Genomic DNA, 16,913 nt, shown 5'->3' with positions numbered 1-16,913 from the left:
CCTTTAAAACTGTGTTGGACAGCCCGAAAGTAAACTACTTAGTTAGACCTGGTGAAAATGCTAAATCCTCTCTGTAAATAGTCATTTCCGTGCCCAATCATTCCCCCTCCACCCAAGGCCATCTGTACAACTCAACACAGAGCAGAAGTGTGTAGAAATACCTTCTCCAGGAATGGGCTGTGGCCTGGGTGGAGGCTCCCAGTTGCTGTCCCGGCTGACCCCGAGGCCTTGCTTTGTCCCTGCAGCCTTGTCTCCCCACAGTAAACTGGGAGCAGCATTGCCCAACAATGGAGATTCCTTAGGCTTCAATATTACACACTATCATTCAACCAAAAAGATTGAAGATTATTAATCTAACATATTTAATTACTTCTATAAAACATTAACTCCCCAAAGCCACTGAAAATGGTGTTAAGAATGTAGAAAATGAGCTTTGTGGTATCTCTTATGTGAACTTAATCAAACCATTTTAAAACGTGATACAGACCAGTCAGCCAAGTTTGCTGGCTCCCACTTCCTGTCCTGCACTTGCTCGTGTCATCTCAGGTTAAAGCCCTGAGCTTCTGCAGAGCACAGATGCCTTCACCTTCTCCAGCACTGTCCCAATCATTTAATTCCATTTGAGAAAAGTAAAGGATACAGATATTTATTCTTTGCCTGGTGTTTTAGTTTCCTGGACTGTTCAAGCATATACAATGGGCCAGCATAGACAATGGGAATTTATTTGCTTACAGTCTTGAGGCTAAAAGAAAGTCCAAATCAAGGTGTCATCAAGACGATGCTTTCTTCCTGAAGACTGGCATTCTGGGGCTGGCTGCCAGTGATCCCTGGTCCTTAGGTTGTCACATGGTGAGGCACAGGATGGCAGCTCCTAGGCTCTCCCTTCTCTTCTGGGTTCTGCTGATGTTCAGTTTTTGGTTGCTCCCTCTGTGGCTTTCTCTTTGCCAACTTTATTCTGCTTATTAGGAACTCCAATGACAGAATTAAGACCCATCCTGAATAGGTAGGTCATACCTCAACTGAAGTAACCTCATCAAAAGGTCCTCCTTACAATGGATTCACACTCACAGGCATGGATTAGCTTTAAGAACGTGTTTTTTTCTGGGGTACATACAGCTTCAAACTACCACACTCCACCCTCTGGACCCCAAAAAGACATGTTCTTTCTATATGCAAAATACATTCATTCCATCACAATATCCCAAAAGCCTTAAGTCATTTGAGAAGCAATGCTAAGTATAAAGTCTCATCAAAATTGGTTATGGGTGTAGTCTGTCCTGGGGCAGAATTCCCCTCTGTGGACCTGTGAAACCTAGAAACCAAGTTATCTGCTTCTAATATGTAATGAAGGGACAGGCATAGGATAAATATTTTTATTCCCATAGGGAGAAATTGGAAGGAAAGCAGAGGTTATGGATCCCAAACAATTCCAAATCCCAGCAGGGCAAATTTAATTTCAAGCTCTGAGAATCATCTATGGAAGGGTGTTTTGTCCCCTGGGCCTGATGGAGCAGAGGTCCAACCCCTTCTAAGGGCTTGCCCAGGGGCCATGCTCTCCCCCAACACTGGAGTGAAGGTTCCGTCCTCTCCAAACATCAGAATGGCAGCCAAGCTCTCTGCAAACCCCGGGCATAGGCCCCATCATCCTTGAGCACTGGGGTGGCAGCCCTCTCCCTGAACAACAGGGCAGAAGGCCTGCCCCCTCCAAGCACAGGGTGATCCAGCCCTTCCCACACACATGGCTGTGCCCTGCCCTCTCTCTTGGCCCAGGGGGATGTCTTCAGTCCAGACCTCAACTTCCACGGCTCTGCCTTGAAGTTAAACTTCCTTCAATTTGTCCCTTCTCTGTCCCTTTTAGTCCAGGCTGGCAGTGGTTCTGCTCATACGAATACCACAAAAAACTTGTTGGTTTTGTATGTAGTACACAGGGGTCCAAACCATCAGACAAAACAACTTCCCACAGATCCTTCCTGAGTAACTGCATCTCCAATCCTGACTTGCACTGAAACGGCTGACTGGTTCCATGCATGTCCAGTTAAAGCCTCACATGGAACACTGCTCTCTGGGGACTCACTTTCTCAGAATTTCCCAAACCATCAATTTCTGGTTTCCTTCTGCCCAGGAGTTCAGTTCTCAGCTTATCTGTTTCCTCTTCCATTTTATTAAGCTGCAAGAAGCCAGGCTGTACTTTCCACATGGCTTGGAAATCAACTCAGCTAAATAAATGGCTTTCAAGTTCTGCCTTCTATCTGACATCAGAACTCAATTTTGCCAAGCTCACTGCCATTTTAAAACAAAGATCGCTTTTCCTCTAGTTTCCATTAACACATTTATTTCCTTCTAAGGCCTCATTGGAAGTACCTTCAGCATCCATATTTCTACCACCAATCTCTTCAAAGCAAACTAGGCTTTTTCTATTAAGCACTTCTCAATTCTTCCAGCCTCTACCCATTACCCAATCCCATAGCTGTTTCCACATTTTTGGTATTTGCAATAGCAGCACCCCACTCCCGGTATCAAAATCTGTTCGTTTCCTGGACTGCTCAAGCAAATACCATGCAATGTGGCAGTGCAGACAGTGGGAATTTATTTGCTTATGGTTTTGAGGCTAAAAGAAAGTCCAAATCAAATTGTTATCAAGGCAATGCTTTTTTCCTGAAGTTGGCTGCCAGAGATTCTTGGTCCTTAGGCTGTCACATGGCAAGGCACATGGCAGTATCTCCTGGTCTCCCCCTTCTCTTCTGGGTTCCACTGATGTTCAGCTTCTGGCTTCCTGTGGCTTTCTCTTTCTCTGTCTGAATTTCACTCTGCTTATAAAGGACTCCAGTAATAGGATTAAGACCCACTTGCTTGAGATGGGCTATACCTAGACTGAAGTAACCTCATCTAAGTTCCTACTTACAATGGGTTCACACCCACAGGAATGAATCAAATTTAAGGACGTTTTTCTGAGGTATACACAGCTCCAAATCACATCTGAAAAAAGTGATTTTCCCATGAGACTGTGAGCCCTGCCTGCTGAAGTCAATAGTGACAAATGGAAAAACCTCTCTCAGTGACAGAGCCAGCAGAAACATTTGGCTGTTAAAGCATTTACATGATTAAAACATTTCCTGTAGCCAAGTTTCACCAGCTCATTTTATACTGATGATCATTTTGTTATTTATGAAGATAATTTAAGTTTGCTAATTGAACCCAGGTAAATGGCTGTTTTTGCACGTGAACTGAAAGAAACTGGAAGGTCATTTCAAGCACTCTTCTGCCACACTTCCCACCTCTTACATGATGAGATCTTTTAAATATATCTCCAGGCCAAATGTGTCAAGACCTTACCAAAGCAAGCCCTTTCCAAAAGCCAATCCCAGGTGGTCAAATACCATAAGCCAACCCCAAATCTCAGTATTTAGTCAGTTTTCTTTTCTGAGAACCCTCACCAATGCTGAGCTACAAACCACAAGGCTCTCTAGCCTGTTTCCACTCCTCTGTGGGGCCAAGGTAGCACCTTGCCAAAGCAGCATCCTGTGCAGCAATAGGCTCTTCCCCCACCCATTCACACCTGCCCACCTGGCAGGGCCAGAGGCCATCCAGCCCTTTCCCTCCCCACACTCCTGCTCTCCAGCCCTGGCCCCTCCCCCATCTCTGTACAGGAAAGAACTGAGGACAAACCTCAGGCAACAGATATCAGCTCCTCTGTTTACATGGTCACCTCTAGGCTATTAGTTAGGTGTCTAGCCTTTTCACTTTATAAGCTACACTGCATGTGGTGTTACTCTAGGGGAATCACCCAAAGGAAAATGAAGAACCCCATTTTGCATGGCTCTCTAATCCTAAGAATGGGTCAGGGAAGCAGCAGCAAGTGTGGCCAGTTCTCCCTGCTCGGCCCTTCCAGCACACACAGGGGTGGCTGCTCTTGGTGACACTTCGCTGGCTGACTATTCGTCCTCAGAAAAGTGAGGCAGACAATAAATGTACATGTTACAACCTCATTAAAGATACACACTCATCCTTCTCTCTACACTTACTCCGGGGCTAGATACTGTGCCAGCAAGAGATCTTTCAAAGAAAGCTAACTTGGACAACTCCATAGAGATCACTGTGGAAATGCCCGTCACGTCAAACTGGGCAATGAGCCCCTGCCTTCTGGCCAAGAAGTGCTGTCTGAACCCTTGTTTCAAATTAAGAACCATCGATGTTCATTACTCAGTGTCACTGTGTTCTGTAGTTGCCTCAAACACTGAATTAGCAACACTGAACCACTGCTCTGAGGGGTTGGCCTGGGCTCCTGCGAGCCTCTGATCACAATTTTGTCAACCAATCGATACATAACCTTGTCTTACACGTATTTCTGTTTAAAGACACCTTACATAATATACACGTATAGAAAGCTCATTCACTAACATTGGATTCATGGTTAACAGCACTGTAACTCAGGCCTGAACAAAGCTCATCAAACACACGTACTCTGTCTGTAAGGCACAACCCAGCCTTACTGTCCTTCGGAACACTAGACAGCACCTCAGCACTGCGCCTGGGGGCCACTTTAAACAATGATATCACCAACGAAAAGCAGAAAGTAAGAAAAACGTGGTACTACATAAACCGCAAAAAGGACACGTTTACAATAAGAAAGCAGAGACAAGAATGCAGAGCATCACCTTGTTCAACCTCAGCTGGGCACACATACATTGAGCAGCTCACATTTTCTGCCACTCTGCTACTGATTTGGGGGTTACAAATACATTTTAGCAAGTGGGCGCATTTTCAAATACAGAGTCCACGAATAATGAGCATCAACTGTTCTCTCTAAAATGAGAACAAGAACTAGCTTTCTCAGTTATTAGTTTGCATTTGGGACCTTTTTCAATTCTAGAAGTGACATAGCCTCACAAAAGGCTAACACTTGAGGCAGACATGATGCAGGGCTTGTTATAACGTTAAGGTGTCACTCTCTAAAGAGAGTGACATATCAATACTACTCCATAGGAACCCTTGCTGGGGAGACCCAGAACCCCAGCTCTCGGAGGCAGTCTCCCCGCCACAGGAGAAAGTGGGCACTGCCAACAGCCAGGCAGCCAGAAGCTGGGCCCCAGGAGCGCCTACCCCACAGGTCCCTTTGTAGACAAGCCATTCCTTTCCCCCCAACCACATCCAACTTGGGGACCCACACAGTACTACAGGACTGTGAAAACACTCATAGCCAGTCCCCTGTGCATCTTTAAGAAATGGCAACCTGTCACATGTAAATGTCCCTCCTGCCACACGTCTCTGGATATACGAGGCTGATGGCACTGGTGTTCTGGCTCATGCAGCCTTGTATTAGGCCAGGCCACTCGCCAGAGTCAGCGTGGTTGAGAACACAACAGACTTCTGTTCACTGTCCGTAAGTCACAGAAAGCATAGCACCCATAGGATATGGCTGAGGTCAGTTGATGCACATCAGGAACCCAACTGCTAGAGTGGGGCTGATTCTTTAAAACAAAAATAGTTTAGTTCCCTGCCTGGGGGGGTTGACTGAAATGGCTGTCTGAAGAGGTGATGGTTGGCACAGGAATTGCCAATTTCAGGGGCTTCCCTGGCACTGCGCTCATTGCTATCAAGCTATTGGGGACAGCAGTTGTGTTCAAGCTATTAGGTGTCTCACCATAGGCTTGCATTTTAAAATAGACCAAATAAAATACTGGCAAAACAATCACAATCAGAAGCATGAGGAAAACAGCATTCCACCACTGAATTCCACAGTCTGCACCATCTGCCGGTGTCTTCTGAGTAGCTGGGAGCAGCGGCTGACTGCAGGCCTCTGTGCAGTAGCTTTCACTTAAAAAGACTTCGGACTGCACAACCTTCTCAATATCCTGGTCGATCACCTTAAAGAAATCTGCCAGTTGGCTGGCCTGGACCCCGGCGCCTGTGGCTGTTCTTTCTGGGTCTGGGAGGTCCACGAAGGTCACTCTGGTCTCTGAGCATGGATTCGGGAGGGGTTTTAGCTCTCTGTGGGTCTCTGTTAGAATCCCATGGTTTTTCACTGGAATCTTAATAGATTTTAAAGCATATAAGTCTTGTTCTCTTATGAAGTTGTTGACTTTCTTGATATCTGCGACCTAGAGAAGCCAGGAAAAAAAATTATGAAACATGTTAAGCTCCTTAAAACTAGTATCCAGAAATCAGTTCTTAATCTTTCTGGGTGATGGACCTACCCACCCCACTTAAGATTACCTGATGAACATTGGAAAACGACACCTACACCCAAAACTAGTTTAGGCTGAGTAACTGATTTTGGCTCTAAGCCTTAATGTGTATCTTAATAATCAAGTTTTTCTCTAGATTGACAAGTCTGAACAACTTAAGAACAGATTTGGAAAACAGAATTTTTTTCAAGTGTGACAACGAAGTGCTTTCAGATGAAACACAATCATGGTACTAAAATGAAAGCTATAGCCCTTAATATTTCTTTTAACTTTTGAGGCAACAGTGCCCCCATCTGGCCGACTTCCCCCTCACATCAGGACCAGTTCAGGTGGGGCCCTGGACTTGGTTCACTCAGCCACCTCCAGACACACTCAGAGCCTAGTTTGTGGGTAAGGACGTTTTGAGAGGTGTGCCCTCACCACTTGATCACATTTTCTTTCCCAGGGCTTTATGGCATATAAACTTATTTTTAAAATAGTGACCTATAATTAATTCACTTCGAGAATTCCACAACACTTCTTACAATTAGAAATATGTAGGGGATCACAAATCAAGTTGGAAGCTATGGACTGAGATGTTCTATTCCAGTGTTAGGTCTCAAGGAGAAAGGAACACATATCACTATGAGTTTTATCAAATAACATAAAGTTCATCACAAGCTCTTCTCATAACAGCATGCTAACTTCTGACCTCAAGATTTAAGTTGGGGGGAATGTCAGCCAAAAGGTAAATTTTTCCAGAAGCTAACTTTGAAAACTCATCTAACAACATCAGGAGTGGATTCTAATGTTTTAACTCCTAAGTTCACTTAATCTAGAGCATAGATAGAGCCTTAGTCAAACAACTGCTTTTACCCTTTAATTAAACTGGAGCAGGGGACATTTTTAATTTATTACATCCTGAAACTAACTAATGCATGAGACGCTCGAGATCTGTTTGTCTTTGCCGCTGATAAACGAACAGCAAATTATTTACTTCAAATAGGAAATGTGATCATTTAGAGGAGGTATTATATTTTTCTTCACTGATTTATTAGACATCAACATTCCAAAAAGCCTATCACATCTATTCAGGGCTTTGGAGGTTGGATTTGCTTTTCAACTTTTGCCCTATAAAGAACACAATATGTCCACAAAAGCTGACCATGAAAGTCAAGATTACAGTATAAAATCTGCTCTTCATCACAGGAAACTTGACCTGGTTATTTCCCTGGGGGAGAACATAACACCCACACAGTGTGTTTAGCCATTTGGACCTTGTTAGATAAATGACAGACAGACGCTTTAAGGAAGAAAAGATTTATTTTAATAAGTAGCTTATACAGCCTTAGAGAAGGCCAGCAAAATTTGTAACACAATGTTAGCAAAATGAAATAAATAGTTTCAATCTAGGAGAAAATGCAGGAATTCTGTAAACATTTTCCTACTTACTTTGCCATTGTTAATCATTCTGAATGCTAAAAACATAATTAAAAAGAAAAACAAGTTATACAGATACACAGCATACAAAGACAAGATCATGCAATTTTAAAAGACAGAAGGTAAAACTTTACCAAATAAGCTAGCAACAAGAAAAGCTCAGAAAAATTAAAGTAGCAAGAAAAACAAGCTCACCAAAGAAATCTTAGATAAATTCTGCCTGGCATCTCCAGTCCCCTTAGGTATTAAGTAAAATGTGCTCCAAAGAAGAAAATTAGTTTCAGAATTTCAATTTGGAGGGGTGGAGTGGGAAGTGACCCTCACTCTCCAAGACCCCAGGGGGTTCAGAACTAAAGGTACTTTACTTCCACCAGCCCCTCTGGCTTCAGCAGGCCTCTCCCAACCACCTGTCAGGTGTGTAAGGAAGGGAGGGCCCCCCACCTTTCAATGATTTCCTCTGTGTTCCTATAAACTTCTTCACCTGAGGGGCTTCTTACTTTGCAGCCGTACTGAAGGGCGAGCTTGTTGAGGCTGTCCTCCTGGGCCAGCTCCCGCCGCATCAGCACCAAGTCCCCAGCTCGTGGCTGGCCAGGGCGGTGGGCTTCGCTCTGGAGTTCCTTGCCCCGGGGCCGCAGCACCACCCGGTGTGACTCTTCCTCAGAGGAGTCCCCCGTGTCCCCGCTGCCATTCCTGAACATGTAAACATGGCTGGTGGGAGTCCTGCAGACCACAGCTGGGCCTTGGAAGGTCTCAGTTAACACTTCCTTCTGCCTCATTTTCTTAACTAGAAACCAAAGAGGAGGGTTAATTCCACATAAAGCATCTTCATTCTTCTGTGGCTACATTAGATTATTAGATTATTCCTTTCCCTAAGCACTGTAATTACTCAGCACAAACAAAATGTGCCTATGCTAGCAGCACAGGAAAAGACAGGCAAAAGGAAAACTTTTTTTTTTCAAATGGCATACTTTTTGCACAGAAAACAGGGATCTTCTATCTTTTCTCCTCATTCCTCATCCATCGGCTATATCTCCCCCATGTCCACATATAGAAGGAAACAACTTCTATTTACGGTCTCAGAGGATTAAAAAATCATGGGGATACACGATTACATGGGGATACTTATCTCTTACAGTGAGAGGTAAATACTGTATTCCTAGCTTCCTTGCCACGGAGACTCTTAAACTCAGAGCCTCTTTACAAAAAAAATACTTTAGGCATTGGAAAGCGTCTTCACTAAGGTCAAATAGGAAGGACGCTTGCTAAGAAGCCGTATGAAACCAAAAATCCATATATTAAAATTGAAACAGCCTCAAGTACATAATTCTAAGAAATCCATCCAGTTTCTCACAGGTCACCCTGCTTTCACTACACCCGCATGTCTAGTGTTTACTTTCACTGTCAGCCAAATGCAAAAACCACAGCATCGCATTTCCCCTCTCCGACTTGTTAGCATGGGAGTCCAGAACTGAAATCGCAAACACGGGAGCTGACGGCCTCAAAAGGCAGTGTGGCTACCTTGGGGGCCACAGGGCAGCTGCCATCCGGGAAACCCCACCCCAGACTTCCCTCCAAGGAGGCTGGGACCTCGGAGGCCCTGATCCCCACCCCGGCCCTCGGGAGGCTGGGTCCTCGAAGCCGCCCCGACCCCCAGCCCCCACCCCGCACTCCGTGACCAGAGCCCCTGCGGCCCGCAGGAGGGGCGTGGAGGCGTCCGGCTCTCTTTGGGGGGCCAAGCGGCGCTGAGGAGACTTGGCGGCGGCCCGGGATCGGGATCGGGGTCGGGGCCGGAACTTACGGTGCTGACTCAGGGCCCACAGGGCGCCCCGGCCACTCAGGCCTCAGTTTCTCCAAGTCCCTCACGCGAAAAGGGTCCTCACGGAACAGATGACGAACAAACCCAGCAGCGGCCGACCCCTGGGTTAGACGAGCGCGGCCCCGGCGTTCCACGTATGCGCGGCCTCCGACCTCTGACCTCCAACCCCTGCGTGTCCGGCCGGCCCTCGACGGTCGCGGTCACCGCCCCTCCAGCTGGAGGAGGGTGGCCTAGCCGCCTGGGAAGTGGCGGCTCGCCCCCAGACCCACAAGCGTAGCCAGGCCTGGCGCCGCACAGGGCCTGCGGGGACCCCAGTCAAGCCCACCGCCTCCCGCTGCAGGCCGGGGTACCTCGGAGTACAAGTTCCGCCCAGCCCCACCGCCGCTGCAGCCGCCGCGCGAGGGCGGGGCCTGAGAGGCAGCCAATGAAATCAGTGGTGGGCGGGCACTGGAACACGTCAAGTGACGCTAAGAGGTCAGCACGGGACCGGCCGACTCCGGGGCGTGGCCAGCGGCGGGGGCGGGTCCGGGGGCGGATCAAGGGGTGGGGCCCAGTGCCCCAGCCTGACCTTGGCGTGGCGGGGTGAGACCGCGACGTCGGATCCTCTTAGCTCCGGATTTTGCCCCTGGTCGGGGCTGTAGAAGGCTTTGACACCCACCTCCCAAGGGGCACAGCTTTCTGTTGAGCCTCACTTTTCTCACTCGTAGAACAGGTCTTCGACCCCGTCCTGCGTGTGAATGTCCGGCGGCCCCTTTACGCGGGGGGAAGCGGCTCTGCAAATCCGGAGCCTTTGGGGACCAGGACCGGGAGGAGGAGGATAGAAACAATAAAGTGCATGAAGGTGAAACATGAAACCACGACAACACGGGCCATCAACTTAAGTAAAATTTATCAAATATGAAATGGTGGAAGACTTCCTAAGCTTAAAAGTGATAGACGAACACTGAGAAGCAAACGCTTGAAACATCTATCCAGAGAAGGAAGCCAAAATTAAAGAGCAAGCAATAATCTAGGGAAAACAGATGCGCCTGAATATGAGAAAGGATTAAAAAGTTTAATCCAGAGGGACTTCATCAAATGGATTAGAAAGACACGGAGACCCCAGTAGATAAATGGGTGGAGAACAGAAGCAAATAATTAACCAAAGAATACAAATGGTTAACGGAGAAAAAAATTACACCTCCCTAACAAGCGAATAAATGCAAATTCAAACAAGAATTCAGAAATCTGACAGTGCTTTCCATCCCACTTTAAAGCCAAATTCTTTATTGTTTTTTCAGTTGGCTTTAAATTACTTGTTTTATTGTCTAAATCCCCCTGTCCCCAATTATCATCTCTGAGTCTCTCTCTCCAGTGTACTTCCCAGTCTCAGATCTAAGAGCTGAGTAAAGCTCTTCTGTACTTAGAAGGTGCTTGATACGTACTGGTTGAATAGGTGAGGGCTGAGTGAGAGGAGCCAGGATACAAAGAATCCAAACCCCGGTGTGTCTGATTCCAGGTCCCTTTGGCTGCCCAGCTGTTGTTCTGACTGGAGGCACCAGGAAGTCTGACAAGTCTGGGGGGTCAGAATTTAAAAGTGGAGTTAATGGTGAAAGGAGTCAGAACACAATTTGCACACCTGCTTTAATAAAGCCACTCTTATCGGTTATGTTTGTTTGGTTCATTGATCTTATGTTTATGGAGTTCCTGCAGTGGACCAAGCACTGGGGATAGGAGCAGTGGTTGGCAAAGCTGGCAAGCTGTCCCAGAGAGAGATGGTGAAAAGAAATAAAAAATACACAGAAAAGATCATTATAGAGTACGCTAAAACTATGAAAGATACAAACTAGGGCATGTCTGTGAATAAAAATTAACCAAACCTCGTAAAGGCAAAAGGGTGGCAATGTGCCCTTTCAATATCATAGTGGAGTGTTGTGTGGCCGGTGTGCCCAAGATTTAACTGATTCTCAAGGGGTTCTCAAAGTGTGGGCTGGGGATCCTGGGCCTCCCTGAGACCCCATCAGGTTGTCTGTGAGGTCAAAACTACTTTCATAGTAATGCTAACATTATTTGCCTTTTTCACATTATTCTGTCTTGAATGTACAGTAATTTAGCTCCCATGAGAAGAGTCCTTACTGGGTGCCAGGCAACATATGTGAGCACAACACTAAGAGGAAGATGCTGCTATAATTCCCATTATACAGATGGAAAAACTGCATATGGGAGAAATTTTGAGTTGCCCACCCAATATCGAGTCTCACTTTTTTTCCTTAGAAACAGAACCTCAATATTATTTGTGGCAACAACATGCCAAGCTAAGACTACATTTCCCAGCCTTCCTTGCAATGGGGGTACCCATGTGAATAAGTTCCAGAAAATGAGATGTAAGAGGAAAATGTTGGGTGGGACTTCTGAAGATGCTCTTATAAGGGGGACATCTGGAAAATCTCTTTAAAATACATGTGCCCTTTTTCTCTTGCTGCCTGGAATTAAGATGCAATGGTTGAATGCTACCCAAACTGATCTACAGAGTCAATGCAATTCCAATCAAAATTCCAACAACCTACTTTGCAGACTTGGAAAAGCTAGTTATCAAATTTATTTGGAAGGGAAAGATGCCTTGAATTGCTAAAAACATTCTAGAAAAGCAAAGCAAAGTAGGAGGACTTACATTTCCCAACTTTGAAGTTTACTATAAAGCCACAGTAGTCAAAACAGCATGGTATTAGCACAAAGATAGACATAGTGATCAATGGAATCGAATTTAGAATTTAGAAATAGACCCCAAGATCTACAGTGGACTAATTTTTGATAAAGCCCCCAAATCCACTGAACTGGGACCTAACAGTCTCTTCAACAAATGGAGCTTGGAGAACTGGGTATCCATATCCAAAAGAATGAAAGAGAACCCCTACCTCACACCCTATACAAAAATTAACTCAAAGTGGAGCAAAGACTTCAATATAAGAGACAGTACCATAAAACTCCTAGAACATAATGTAGGGAAACATCTTCAAGACCTTGTATTAGGAGGTCATTTCTTAGACCTTACATCCGAAGCACAAGCAACAAAAGAAAAATAGATAAATGGGAACTCCTCAAAATTAAAAGCTTCTGTACCTCAAAAGAATTTGTCAAAAAGGTAAAGAGGCAGCCAACTTAATGGGAGAAAATATTTGGAAACCATGTATCTCAAAAGAGACTGATATCTTGCATATATAAAGAAATCCTACAACTCAATGACAGTACTTACAAACAGCCCAATTATAAAATGAGCAAAAGATATGAAAAGACATTTTCTGAACAGGAAATACAAATAGCTAAAAAACACAGAAGAAAATGTTCATATTCATGAGCTATTAGAGAGATGCAAAGCAAGACTACAATGAGATATCATCTCATACCAATAAGAATGGCTGCCTTTAAACAAACAGGAAACTACAAATGCTGGAGAGGATGTGGAGAAATTGGAACTCTTACTCATTACTGGTGGGACTGTATAATGATGAAGCCCCTCTGGAAGACAGTTTGGTGGCTCTTCAGAAAACTAGATAACAAGTTACCCTACAATGCAGCAATTGCACTTCTTAGTATATACCCAGAAGATATGAAAACAGTGACACAAACAGATATTTGCACACCAGTGTTCATAGTGGCATTATTCACAATTGCCAAGAAATGGAAACAATCCAAATGCCCCTCAACGGATAAGTGCATAAACAAAATGTGGTGTATACACATGATGGAATACTAGGCAGCAGTAAGAAGGAATGAGATTGTGAAACATGGATGAACCTTGAAGACATAGTGCTGAGTGAAATAAGTCAGACACAAAAGGAGGATACTGTATGTTACCCCTAATGTGAACTCTGTAGAAAATGTAAAATAAGTGTCCTATAATGTAGAATATAGGGGACTGTTCTGGTTTGTTAATGCTGCCAGAATGCAAAACACCAGAAATGAATTGGCTTTTATAAAAGGGGGTTTATTTGGTTACACAGTTAGAGTCTTAAGCCATAAAGTATCCAAGGTAACACATCAGCAATTGGGTACCATCACTGGAGGATGGCCAATGGTGTCCGAAAAACCTCTGTTAGTTGGGAAGTCATGTGGCTGGCATCTGCTCCACGTTCTGGTTTCAAAGTGGCTTTCTCCCAGGACGTTCCTCTACAGGCTTTAGCTACTCAAAAATGCCACTCTTAGTTGCTCTTGGGGTGTTTGTCCTCTCCTAGCTTCTCTGGAGCAAGAGTCTGCTTTCAACAGCTGTCTTCAAACTGTCTCTCATCTGCAGCCTCTCTCTCAGCTTCTGTGCATTCTTCGAAGTGTCCCTCTTGGCTGTAGCAAGCTCGCTCCTTCTGTCTGAGGTTATATAGGGCTCCAGTGAACTAATCAAGGTCCATGCTGAATGAGTGGGGCCACACCTCCATGGAAATTATCTAATCAGAGTCATCACGTACAGTTGGATGGGTCACATCTCTGTGGAAACAAAGGCTTACAATCTAATCAATACTAATAACATCTTCCCCCACAAGATTACATCAAAGAACATGGTGTTTTGGGGGACATAATACATCCAAACCAGCACAGGGACCTAGAGATAGACAGAAGCTAATAAAGGGGGTACAATAATCTAATATGTACAGATATGATAATGAGGGTGATCTTATGGGAATGGTCAGGTGCGACTATGGTTTGTTAATGGGATTATAAGTATCAGTGATGCATTAAAGGTGAACATGTTTGTAAATGGCTGTTTAAAGGCAAGTAACCCACAGAGTAGCACCACAAACCTAAAAAGTGTTAGCATACTATACTTATAACATATGACACTAGTGCAAAGGGTTAACAACAGTGTGGTATGGAAAAACTACCCATTATGTATTAAAGACTATATTTAACAGGAATATCTTACCAACTCTATACTAATGCTAGGGATGAATAATTAGCAGCTGATAAGAGCTCTGGGATGTATTATATTGTGATAATTGTTTAAAGTTGAGAGTGATGATGATTGTACAACAAACTGAAGATAATGTTTAAAAAAAAAGATGTAATGGTTGGAGCACCAGTAGCCATCTTGGACCATGAGGCAACATTGAGCTAGAATCCATATGCTATGGATGGCAGAGGAGAAAGATGGAAGATGTATGATATTGACATAATAAATGTCCTCATTGTTTAAGCTAATGTTAAGCTATTAGCAGCTCAACTGTACTGGATAGACTAGTGTTCCCCCAACCTTTATGTCCACCTGGAACTAGTGAATGTGACCTTATTTGGAGTAATGGGGTCTTTGAAGATGTAATCAAGTTAAGATGAGGTCATACTGGATTAGGGAGGGCCCTAAGTCAATGACTGGTATCCTTATAAGAAGAGGGAAATTTGGACACAGAGACACAGGGAAAGAGACAGAGGCAGAGAAGTGGTTATGCTACCATAATTGGGGTTATGCTACCACAACCCAAGGACTGCCTGCAACCACCAGGATTTGGAAGAGGCAAGGAAGTTTCCTTCCCTAGAGCCATCAAAGGGAGCATGGCCCTGCTGATGCCTCAATTTCTAAATTCTGGCTTCTAGAACCGAAAGTGTAAATTTCTGTTATTTTAAGCCAGTTTGTGATCATTTATACAGCATCCCTATGAAACTAAGGCATGAACTAATTTCTAAGTTACATCCTTAGGCATGGCAAGGTTGTTACTTGCCCAAGACATCTTTGCTGGTAAGTACAAGAGGCAGGATACAACTCACACTCCAAAGACTCCTTCAGAAGTCCACAGTCTTAGGAAAGCTGAGCAGAGTTCAGTGTTGCTGTCCCTGTTACCCCAACCCAGCTCAGGAGGCAAAAGTTCCCTCAGAGGCATACCCTATTTTATACCCCAGATGCTCGGCCAGGCTAGGTGAGACACAGCTCCTGGGTTCAGGTAAGGCCCATGGAGGTGTTGGAGCAACATAGCTCACCAACTGAAGTGTGTCAGAGTCACTCCCACCAAGGAGAAACTCACTGCTCTGGCCCCAGGAAAGCTGCACTCAAACCTCCATAAACAGCCAGGTCCACTCAGATACCCTAACACTCCTGCCAAGCCTAGGCCATCTTTCCCTGTGCCTGACCTTTTCCTGTGGGAGACCCAGGAGAGATGGCAGGGAGCAGATGCTTAGTGGCTGACTTTTTTGTTTATTTGTTTGTTTGTTTTTTAATTCAGTTTTATTGAGATATATTCACATACCATACAACCATCCATGGTGTACAATCAACTGTTCACAGTACCATCATATACTTATGCATCCATCACCCCAATCTATTTTTGAACATTTTCCTTATACCAGAAAGAATCAAAATAAGAATAAGAAAAGTAAAAAAGAACACCCAAATCATCCCCCCATCCCACCCTATTTTTCATTTAGTTTTTGTCCCCATTTTACTACTCATCCATCCATCCATAAACTGGATAAAGGAAGTGTGATCCACAGAGTTTTCACAATCACACTGTCACCCCTTGTAAGCTACACAGTTATACAATCATCTTCAAGAATCAAGCTACTGGGTTGCAGTTTGACAGTTTCAGATATTTCCTTCTAGCTATTCCAAAATACTAAAAACTAAAGAGAGATATCTATGTAATGTGTAAGAATGTCCACCAGGGTGACCTCTCGACTCCATTTGAAATTTCTCAGCCACTGAAGCTTTATTTCATTTCATTTCGCATCCCCCTTTTGGTCAAGAAGATGTTCTCAATCCCATAATGCTGGGTCCAGATTCATCCCTGGGAATCATATCCTGCATTGCCAGGGAGATTTACACCCCTGGGAGTCAGGTCCCACGTAGTGGGGAGGGCAGTGAGATCACCTGCCAAGTGAGCTTAGAGAGAGAGGGCCTAAGAGGCTGACTTTTACTAGAAGCTCCATAACTCCAGTGGATAGGGAGATGAGAATTTTATGGCCAAATCTGTCGGAATTTCTCAAGCCCAATTTCTCATTTTCTAGAGAGAAATTTAAAACCCAGAGACATGAGGGAACTTGTCCAAGGTTGCACAGCCATGAGGCCCAGTGGAAGAAGCACAGAGCTGGAGCCCAAAGCCAGCTCTGCACTCTCCAGCTGGATGGAGGCCCCTTGGCATGGTTCCCTACTCCAGGGATGGAAAATTCCTGTTGGGGCCTCTTGAGACAGCACAATTATTATTAACACCTCTTCCCTTCTTGTAAGTGTCTGGACACACCATGTGCCTCTCTCTGTGGCAGTCTGCCCACCTGGCCCATGCACTACGTGTACTGTACACGTTTCCCCCATTTGCCCCCCACCAGCAGACATTACCGGTTCATAAGAGGTCCAGAGAGCTGCCAGGCCTGCACACAGTATCCAAGACAGCCATGACCAATCAACCAACATTGTCAGGGGAGGTGAAAATGATTTGTCATCCCTACTCATGGTACCTAGTATTTGATTTCTTAGGTCTTGAGTTTTCTAGTGACTGAAGAAAATCCATTGGTCATTGGGACTCAGTCTTTGAGCCATAAAA

General features: G+C 44.8%; 1 protein-coding gene across 7 annotated transcripts; it reads right to left on the bottom strand.

Moving 5' to 3' along the window:
* Positions 1–1,142: 1,142 nt before the first annotated feature.
* LYSMD4 (LysM domain containing 4) lies at positions 1,143–9,811 on the bottom strand. 7 transcript variants are annotated; one of them, XM_037832913.1, is made up of 3 exons: positions 9,398–9,811; positions 8,102–8,388; positions 1,143–6,098 (listed from the first exon to the last, which is right to left on the bottom strand). In XM_037832913.1, the coding sequence occupies exons 2-3, from the start codon at positions 8,378–8,380 to the stop codon at positions 5,487–5,489; spliced, it is 891 nt and encodes a 296-aa protein (XP_037688841.1). In that variant the 5' UTR covers positions 8,381–8,388; positions 9,398–9,811; the 3' UTR covers positions 1,143–5,486. The 7 variants fall into 7 exon arrangements, 6 of the variants coding, with proteins under 6 accessions (XP_037688841.1, XP_037688840.1, XP_037688842.1 ...); XM_037832912.1 differs by having other exon boundaries at positions 9,403–9,811; XM_037832914.1 differs by having other exon boundaries at positions 9,468–9,811.
* Positions 9,812–16,913: the final 7,102 nt, after the last annotated feature.

The sequence above is a fragment of the Choloepus didactylus genome, chromosome 4 (assembly GCF_015220235.1).
Source record: "Choloepus didactylus isolate mChoDid1 chromosome 4, mChoDid1.pri, whole genome shotgun sequence".
Lineage (NCBI taxonomy): Eukaryota > Metazoa > Chordata > Mammalia > Pilosa > Megalonychidae > Choloepus > Choloepus didactylus.
The sequence above is the reverse complement of the archived record's forward strand: the minus strand, read 5'-3'. Positions and strand labels throughout refer to the sequence as shown.